This window comes from Etheostoma spectabile, chromosome 4 (assembly GCF_008692095.1).
Source record: "Etheostoma spectabile isolate EspeVRDwgs_2016 chromosome 4, UIUC_Espe_1.0, whole genome shotgun sequence".
In the NCBI taxonomy this organism is placed as follows: domain Eukaryota; kingdom Metazoa; phylum Chordata; class Actinopteri; order Perciformes; family Percidae; genus Etheostoma; species Etheostoma spectabile.
Window position 1 is genome coordinate 8,496,786 of NC_045736.1, and position 10,056 is coordinate 8,506,841.

Consider the following 10,056-nt stretch of genomic DNA (forward strand, 5'->3'; position numbering starts at 1 on the left):
GCCCAACCACACAGCATTCTGGGAGAAAAACGTCCCATGGTTTATTGGCATTTCTTTTAGCCTATATCCTTCACATTCCACTTCCTGGATTGCTCCTGTGCTGCAGGAAATTCCGGCGGATGCATGTATTTTCCGTTTCCCTCTGCTTTCTTTGTGTTTGAATTTTTAATTCTGTGGATTTATGAGGACTATCTATACGTACACACCTCCGCCAACTTGAGCTGCAAAGATGCTCTGGCCGCCCTGTCAAGGACGCTTGTTAAAAAGTACGGGGAAGCTTTTTGACACTTCAGCGTTCTGTGTTCCATCCTGGAAAAAGCACAAGCGGCCACTGCACGGCCAATTAATTGACACTAGAAACCTTTTGTAAATGACGCGTATAATCACATGTGGTTGTGTGTTTGTTGGGCTCAGCGGTGTCTGTTAACTGTTAACTCGCTTGTTTGCCGTTGGGCCGTAGCAGAAGGCATGCAAAGCGGGCAGCCGCCAGCAGGGGTGCCGCCAGGAATTTTGGGCCCCATGACAAAAAATCAAATTGGTCAGTTTAATAATTTTATATTAGATTTGTACCTGTTTTTTGGGGCCCCTGTCAGTCATGGGCCCTTGGAATTGTCCTAACTTTTCCCCCCTATATGGCGCACCTGGCCGACAGACTCTAACCTCCTGTTGATCCGTACAGGACTTCACTGTGAGCAGACTGTTTAGAGACGATGTGACCGGCAGGTATCGTTAATTGGTCTCTATACGCAAACGTCATATCATAAATGATGGAACCCAGCAACGGCGATTATGATCTTTTCCTTCATTTTCTCGGGAATAATGTTTTGGTAAGAATGAAAGTTTGAGATGAGCTACTTTCGACTTTCTGATTGACGCTCACTGACGGTCCCTCAAAACGCAACGCCGACGGATTTTCCCCTCCTTGCAGCTAAGAGAAGCCAGCGTTCATTGAAAGTGAATGACTTCTGGTAACTTTTTAAGCTCAAGTCGGCAGCGGTGGGTACGTAAGATATGGTTGACTGCTCATCCGATTTCAGGGTAAATTGGGACCGCGAGCTAGAATCTGTCCAATCTGAGTTTTTTCTCGCAAGACTATTTTGCGGCAGCTCTCATTGGAGTTTAGCACTGCCCATGACTATTCTGATTGGTTTAATGAAATGCCATTAAACCAGAGCACGTTTTCCTCCATCCTCGAATGCTATGTGAAGTAGCCAGACTCTCCTTCAGCGCGCTTTGGAGGACTTTCTGGCAAAGTGAGACTACATTTCTATCAATCATAATCGTCACTGACCAATTAACGACACTAAACTCCGCACAGAGCTGTTGTAAAATAGTCGTGCGAGAGACAACCTTGGATTGGACAGATAGTCTAGCTAGCTGTCTCAATTTGCCATGCAGAGATCTAAAGAGCAGTCAACAATATTCCTCATAAGCATCATCCACCAGAGTTTAGAAAGCCAACACAAAGAAATCAAAAGGAAACGGACATGCATGCATCTGGCGGAATTTCCTGTGGCACTGGATCAATCCCAGAAGTGGAACATTAAGGATGAGGTGTGTCATATCGTATCGTTTACAATAATACAAAGATACCTCTTGATATCATGATATGATATGAAAAAAGGATCTTGTTTTAGCAGTGGGGGCAGGTCTGTCCGAACAACAACCTGTGCCCCGCCGCCTAGTATGAAACTGAACTGACACTTTGCTGCAACAAAAACAAATATATTTATTCATCTCTATTCTCACACACAATGAGGCATATTTTCAGTTATGATTGAACTGTATTTTTTGAGGAATTTAGATTATATTACAATGACTCACTTACCGTGACAAACCGGGACAATGAGCTGAAAGAACTGACAAGTTGAACGTTGTCCAATTAGAATGGACCCGCTGCAGTAGCCCTGCACAATTTGGGCGGGGGGGGAATATGAATCACAATTTTTTTTAAACTTAGAATTGAATTCACAATTCTCTGCCATGATTTTTTTTCCTCATGAAGTGTAATGTTTATTGCACACACTAATCATGACAAAACAAAACAAATTGGCAGTACCAAACATAGATTTTTTTTAAAAACTTGATATTAAACGTAGGCCATAAAAACAAAGACCACGCAATGCACTCATATTTTTGTTGTATTAAAAATAGTTTTGAATAAATAAAAAGGAACAAATTGAAAAGGCAATCGTACTTGTTTTTTTAACTTTTTATAACTGGGTACTTTTAAAAAAAACATGTTTTTTTTTTTTTAGCCTCTAAACAGCATACGCTTGTGGCAGGAAACAAAACTACTTTTAATGTGTGGAAGACAGTTTCACTTCACACACAGCATTTTTAGATGTAGGCACCCTGCCTCTCCTTGAATAAAGAGTGCCTCCTTTTATTACCAAAATAAATTATTAAATTGTTTACAAACGTCCTGTAAAATGAAGGTAAATCAGTTTAAACTGATCTTTAAAAAAAAAAAAAATATTTTTAAATAAATTCCAGGTATATTTTTTTAATAAGAAATTAAAACCATATGCCTCAGAAACATACAAACGCATAGATTGAAAACCAAGGTCCTAATGGATCAGTTTGATGTACCTCAGCTTTGCTCATCCTTGGTGGATTTTCTTTTTAAGCAAGGGAGGGAACGGATCAAATTTGACAGTGCACTTTTTAAAGGATAAGATGTCCTCCATATCGACCTCCTAAAGCAATCACATAATAATCTACGGCAACTGTCAGAGCGGGTTCCTGGCGTCCTCTGTCTTAGCTAGAGTCCGTCCACAGTGTCCATACTAGAACCATGACGTGGATAGCTGCAAGTGAGGCCTAGCCTAAAGTATGACACTGTTTAACATTGTATATGTGACACTGTGCATGCACTTGACTCTGTACTTGAATGTTTACACGAGAGTGTAGCAGAGACTGTTTGCATAGCACTTGTTCAGCCACAGACTACTTTTTCCTTCCAATGGCTACTCCCTAATTGTGAAGGAGATCTTCTCTTTGTGTGTTGAGTATTACTGAATATGAATTATTTACAGTGAGTGTGGGCTTCATATCCAACCTCACCGCTTTTGATTTGAAGTTTGAGGTTCTTGGTTCCGTTGTCCACCCCCCTGAGTATTTAGATGAAGTGTGCTGCAAAAAGAATAGAGTAGGAGTTCATCATCTGCTTCCCCAAATGGCTGCTGATTAGCTTTTTTTTTAATAGTTTGAATAAAAGAGTTGATTATTAAGCGAGGTTTTACTTTCTCCTTCGAGACCGGATTTTTACTTGAAGACACTTTCTGCTTTTCAGAAACCGTCCAACCCCGAGATACTCAGTTAAGTCATAAAAGGAAGGAAACCAGATAATGATGATAATATTTGAGAAGCCGGAAACCGAAAATCTTGTCATTTCCTGTCACTAAATTTTTATTTTTATTTTTTAACGAATTGATTTATTGACAGATTTGCAGAGCTCTATCCTGAAGGTTTAAAGGTACGTTTTGTAGTCTAAATCCGTCTTTTGCCGACAGTTGATCATCAGCTTTTAGAAAAATATAATTTGATATGCAGCCAGTAAGTTAACAAAGAATCAGGAATCCCCCACGTCACCCAGCCACAACTGATCTTCAGTGTAGCAGTCTCGTAGTAACCCAGTTGGCTAACCCAACTGACTTTACGCCACAGTGTGTGCCAATGATTTGAAGACTCTGCATCCCTAAAGGGATATTCCAGTGATTTCACAATTTCCTCCCCATCACACTTTCCACTTCCCTCAGCTGATTTCTGTCATTAGTCAAAAACACTGAAACTATGTTGCTTGTTGTACAACCCCAATAATGAGTGAGTGACTAAAACATCTGTCAGCAGGGTGAGTTTTGGTGTGATGATTGTGTCATTAGGAGGAATATTTGCCAGCTCCATGTATCGCCTCCCCTTCAGTTCCCTTCACTCCCCCCTACACTCATACACACCACAGCTGGTTTGTGTTAGAGAGGGGTCACATACTCTTAACCTCCTCCACCCTGAATCGGATCCACTTATGGTTGTTCCCTCCATTGTTGTGCTGCTTCTTGTCCATGACCTCCAGAAATGACTAGAAATTCTCTCTTTTTGGCGTGGAAAAACTCAGACCAGACTGGGAAAATTACTTTGTTTCGCTTAGAAAGTTAGATCTTGATTTTTATCTATTTTTACACTTGTTTTTATCTTGTCTCTCCCATTTTTGCCTTTCCCCATTTGTCCAGTACAGACTGTTGGGCTGCCCGGTGAAGCAAACCCGCCATGCGTGAATACAAGCTAGTGGTGTTAGGCTCTGGAGGTGTGGGCAAGTCCGCTCTGGTGAGTATTTCCTTCTGAACCACAACAAAACAATCTACGGTAGAACTTCAGACATTACCACAAAAGTAATGAAATACATGTGGCAGGGCACTTTTTTTAATACGGCACTAGACTCTTTTAATTTGCATATGGATGTAAAATGAATCAGACTTTTTCTTGTATCCTGGCTGGTCTGACCGGCAACATCAACCTCCTCTACTTCAGTGCGCGGCCGAGTTGTTGTAATGACACAGCAAGGACACATGGCACTTTTGCCACTCTAGATGTTTTGTTCTCATGGCCGGGAAGACACATTGACCTGACATTGGCTTGCTCTGTATCTTTTCTTACAGACAGTTCAGTTTGTACAGGGAATCTTTGTGGAAAAATATGACCCTACAATAGAAGACTCGTACAGAAAGGTGAGTGTCCCTAGAGGGGGGAGAGGGGGAGGCAGAGTGCTGGATAGGAATGAGCTGATTGTTAGCAGCTGCTCTGCAGCTTCACGTCTTCATATTGTGCTCTTTTTTTTTTTTAGTTAACTTTCTTCATCTCTATTTCTCTCCTGTTTTTATTTATGTCTGTCTTTACATTTATTATGTCCTGCTTCGAGCTCATCTCTTCCACTGTGTTAGTTGTCTATCTTGGTTTGTATTGTATGAAGTATTTTAAATATGGAATATGATGTGCATGCCCATTGACCTTTTACAATATCTGCCATTGTTTTCTCTTACAGCAAGTGGAGGTAGATGGGCAGCAATGTATGCTTGAAATTCTTGACACAGCAGGCACAGTAAGTGAACTCTACACCACCGAAACCTCTGTTTATGCCACGTGTTATTGCGTATAAGGACCCCCAAGTCCCTGTATTAAACACAATGAGGAAATCTCAAAACATTAAAAAAAAAAGTTGAACTAGAATAGCATTCAAACATTTTACCAGCTGATATGCCATGTAGTTATGGCCTGTTATAAGTTTTTCCCTTACACATATGTAGCATGCCCTACCTGATATTTTGTAATGACATTCATTCTACTGACTTTGTTTGACTTTTTCCCTAGCGTGAACCATAAAGTTTACATTTGTGTATTTGAGTATAATTTCTCAACAACTTTTGGATGGATTGCCATGATATAATTTTGATTTATTTGGTGCAGATTTTTCTGTCTCAAATAAATAATTTTTACTGATTCCCTAACATTTCATCTAGTATTATCATACTTTTAATCATAACTAAAACTTTGGTTTGCTGGGAGGATTTAGCTCAAAGGCAACAACAGTCACAGCATGGCTGCAGACTGTCTTGTTCCCGTAGGAATAGATCTGTCTTTTGCCCAGAAGCACAAGTATTCTTGAAAACTGTGTAGGAGAGTGTAATTGTAGGTATGTTGATGGTGCAGAAGCAACATACATGTTCATTCTTGTTTCTAGTGGAAAGTCAAAAGGGTGCTGATAGTTTACCCACATGCTATGCAAAGACTTGACAGAGATCCAATTCCACTGCACTATATCTGTTACTGAATCTCAGGTCACACCATTGTGATTTCTTGTTATGTGTACCAGACATTTACAATAAATGTTCAACAGTTTATAAAATGCCAGAGAACTTATGACAGAGCTCATAGCCTGTCTTTTGTCTTTATTTTTCCCGCTTTTTAGGAGCAGTTCACAGCGATGAGGGACTTGTACATGAAGAACGGCCAAGGCTTCGCCCTGGTATACTCCATCACAGCACAGTCCACCTTTAACGACCTCCAGGACCTGAGAGAACAGATTCTACGAGTAAAGGACACAGAGGATGTAAGTAAACAGTCATAGGGCCGATTTTTATGCAAGCGCTTTTGCTGTAGTCTACCTAAGTGGCCTGAAGTCTATACTTTTGCGCTGGTGTGTCTGCGTCGTTCTAGCGTATCTCTTTAAGAGAATATCAGAGCCGGTGTGTGTCTGTGTTGGGATTGTGTGACAGGGATTAGCTTCGGGCCGAGTACCGCATCTAGAGGAATAGGTTGAGAAACAAAGTGTCTATCCCCTGTGCTTTCGGATCACGGTCGGAAAGCTGTAGCCGGTAAAGTTAACCCTCTCCTTGATTTCATTTTAGGATTATTTTTTTGGGGCTTTTAATGGCCTTTTAATTGACAGGATAGCTTGGAGACAGGAAAGTGGAGAAAGAAGGGGGATGACATGCAGAAAAGGGCCACGGGTTGGATTCGAACCCGGGCGCAATGTTTCAGCCTACATGGGGCGCACACTCTACAGGGTGAGCTAGAAGTTGCCCTATGATTTCATGTTGTTTACGGAGAAGAAGATCCCAGGAATGAGTAGGTGGAAATGCGATGCTGCCAAGCCACGGCCAAGCGGACCAATCAGAGTTTTTCACACATTTTTGGAGAGGTGCGTGTCAGGCGACAGCAGAGGGTCTGTATCTCCATGTACGTACCTACAGCTTTGATTTAACACAGGAGCATAAATTAGCCTTAAGGCTCACAAGAAAGTTTACATCAGCTTTTTCTCATTTTATTTTTTATTTTTCTTTGCCATGTTTTGATTGGGTTTTGGAAACACAGATGGTGGAAAGCGGTACAAGTACAAGCACCCTACTTCTGTGTTCTCAGCCACCTACATTGTTCATCCCGATTGCACTGTTGCTATGGATACCATCCAACACTGTAATCACTGCATTGTATAACAATAATTACAAATTTGAATTACCTCGGTATAATGCACATGGGGTCATAGCGTCATTTCTGTGTTGCAAAGTGAAAACAATAAGAAAGCCCTTAGTGAAACTTGTGTACTCTACGTAGCCTAGCATTAGCTTATATCAGCGTCACGCAGGTCTCTCTGGTTTGATTACTTCATGTGTGTTTAACATAGACACAGAGCCAAAGTCCCCACTAAGCAAAGAGTCCTGCAACAAGTAGGGAATATCTTGGTCTCACTAGTGCATGGTCAACCCTCAGTCTTGCTTTTTACACACGTTTTCTTTTTTCTCTCTCTCTCTCTCTGGTAAATTGTGAGGCTGTAGAGTGAGTAAGCCCTCCATCCCCTCTCTGCTGGGGCAGATAATGCGTCAGCAGGATCTCAGATGCCCTTTTTTGGTGATCTCTGGAGGGAATGAATGTTACCATAACCCTCTCTCTCACTTTTTCCTTCCCTCAATCTCTCCCTTTCTGTTCCCTGTCAACCATCTAAAAGCCCCTCTGCAGCCTGATGCTCTTTTCTGTTACATCTTTCTGTTAGTCCTTCTCTTGCTCCCCTTCCTCTGTATCTGTGCCTGTATACTCCTGTTGCTCTGAGCACCCCCCCCCCCCCCCCCCCCCCCTCGCTCGATGGCTTGCTTGTGGTTGTGCTTTGGTTACTGTGGTCTGGCACTCTGTGCAGGTCATTGGACTGTCAGGGATGATGTGCAAGGAAAGCCTCAGTTCATCAAGAACACACTGCATTGTGAGGCTGTGGTACGTTATGAGAGCCTACGTGGTTGGGGATCTGAGGTTAGCCTCAGGCTAACGGATGGATTGCAGGATCAGTGGCTCCTCAACGTGCAAGAAAACAGTTGATGTCCCTTTTTTCTTTAACTGTGTTTTCTTTGTACATATCTCCAGTTTGTGCATATCTGGCTATAACGGCCACTGGTGAATTAAGCCTATGATGACCGTGGCATCTGTTTATCTTTCTTTGCCCCTTGCAGGAATGTAAGGGGCACCTAAAGAACGACCAAAGGAAATGCTTAAAATGTTTTCTTTTTTCCCATCCAAGACGACAGATTTTTTATTTGGCTTTCAAGCTATTACTAAAGCGCACATTCTAGTTGCTGCCGCAGCTGTTCTCATTCTCAGTTCTTCCACGCACCATTTACTGCAAAGCTGGCTAAATGTACAGAAGCACTTGATATTGCCAAGCTCAATTATCAAGCCCTTTTAATGACTGTACATTAAACACAGTAGGGCCAAATTCCATCTCCTTAAAAAAGTTGTTAGGAGAGAAGAATAAAGTGAGTGAGCAGTCGCCAGTGTATTAAAAGCTCACTCCCGTTACTTCTACAGTTCTTATGTAAGAGAGGTCTTATGACTTTTCCGGGCCTCTCCGTCTCTGCTTATGTGGCTCGGATGGTACTAATGCCTGACTCCATGCTTGTGACTCACTGCTCCATTTGAAACGACTGGCTCCGTTTATTTATTTAAGCTACTCTATACTCTCCTGTTCTGTGTTCCACAATCCAATCGTGTGTGTGTGTGTGTGTGTGTGTGTGTGGTGTGGTGTGGTGTTGTGGTGTGTGTGTGTGTGTGTGTGTGTGTGTGTGTGTGTGTGTGTGTGTGTGTGTGTGTGTGGTGTGTGGTGTGTGTGTGGGTGTGTTGTGTGTGTGTGTGTTGTGGTGTGTGTGTTGTGTGTGTGTGTGTGTTGTGGGTGTGTGTGTGTGTGTGTGTTGTTTGTGTGTGTGTGTGTTGTGTGTGTGTGTGTGTGTGTGGTGTGTGTGTGTGTGTGTGTGTGTGTGTGTGTGTGTGGTGTGTGTGTGTGTGTGTGTGTGTGTGTGTGTGTGTGTGTGTTGTGTGTGTGTGTGTGTGTGTGTGTGTGTGTGTGTGTTGTTGTTGTGTGTGGTGTGGGTTGTGGTGTGTTGTGATGTGTGTGTTGTTAACTGGGTCTGAACAGATTCTCTGTGGGCTGCATGGATTCCTAAAGCAGTCTAATGCTGCCTTGTGTGCTGCTGACACTGAACATTTTTTCTTCCCTGCATACCTCCATACTTCCGTCCCCTCTCTCCATCCTTTTCATCCCAGCTTGGCTCAGAGTTTGTGTTAGGAGGGCATACCACTGGTTCTCCCAGGACTCATGGGAGAAGTGTCATTCGGCAGTCCAGTGTAAGGGCTTGTTTGGATATCAAACATCAATCATCATCCTCAGTGGGGTTTAATCTAAACATCAGTTTCCTGTCGTCTGCCCAACAGCCCAGAAAGACAAAGAGGAAGAAAAGGAAAAAAGGACCCTGGAATATTCATCCTATGGCTCCACAAGTATTACATTTTCTGGAGAGCGTGGCTGTCAAAACGACCTGTCAGTAGACTTGTGGGTGGGGGAGGGTCTCACTTTGGAGCTTAAGTTAGAGCATGTCAGAGTACTACCGTGTTGCTTAGAAATATCTTTTTTTCCAGACCCGCAAGACAGATCTGGGTGACTAGACAAGGGAGCAAAGGCAGGATTTCCCATGCATGGATTTATTTGTTGCAATCGCTCCACAAATAGATTTCCCCAGCTGATGTATTATTGGCGCCAGTTGTCCTGCCTGCTAAATGTCCACTATTTGATTGTGTCTCTTGCTTGTTAAGCTGCACCACAAACACAAATGTCTTGTGAACCCCTGGAAAACTGAGACATAATACAGAATTCTTCTGAAAACTTTAGTCTTGATTCTCTTTCTAGTGGTCTAGTAAAGTTAAAAGAAAATGAGCGCAATCCACACACACAAACACACACACACACACGGTCTCACATTATCATGTAATTCCAACAGCCAGAGCCTGGAATCCAGCTGAAATGTTCGAAAACATTCAGGAAGGAAAGCGATGTTATCCCAGCTGGGCGGGGCTGCCATGACTTCCTCCGGGCCAGCGTGCTCCCTAGATAGACGGTCAGGAAACAGCAGGCAGGATGAGACGCATCCCGACACCCTGACTGCCCCGACTCTGCCCACTGTGACAGTTGGGGCTGAAGTTTGGCCCAAAATATGTTCTCTTCCTCCCAGAGAGTTTTTTTTTTTT

General features: G+C 42.7%; 1 protein-coding gene across 3 annotated transcripts in view; it reads left to right on the plus strand.

Annotated features, from left to right (window-relative positions):
- LOC116688344 (ras-related protein Rap-1A) overlaps nucleotides 1-10,056 on the plus strand; it is a 23,223-nt gene that overhangs the window by 4,887 nt on the left and 8,280 nt on the right. For 2 of the 3 annotated variants that reach the window (XM_032514343.1, XM_032514345.1), the window contains exons 2-5: nucleotides 4,235-4,323; nucleotides 4,656-4,724; nucleotides 5,039-5,095; nucleotides 5,963-6,103. In XM_032514343.1, the coding sequence (XP_032370234.1) occupies nucleotides 4,267-4,323; nucleotides 4,656-4,724; nucleotides 5,039-5,095; nucleotides 5,963-6,103 (324 nt within the window). In that variant the 5' untranslated portion in view covers nucleotides 4,235-4,266. Of the gene's footprint in view, nucleotides 1-4,229; nucleotides 4,324-4,655; nucleotides 4,725-5,038; nucleotides 5,096-5,962; nucleotides 6,104-10,056 lie in introns of all 3 variants that reach the window. The other variant, XM_032514344.1, reaches the window with a different exon arrangement.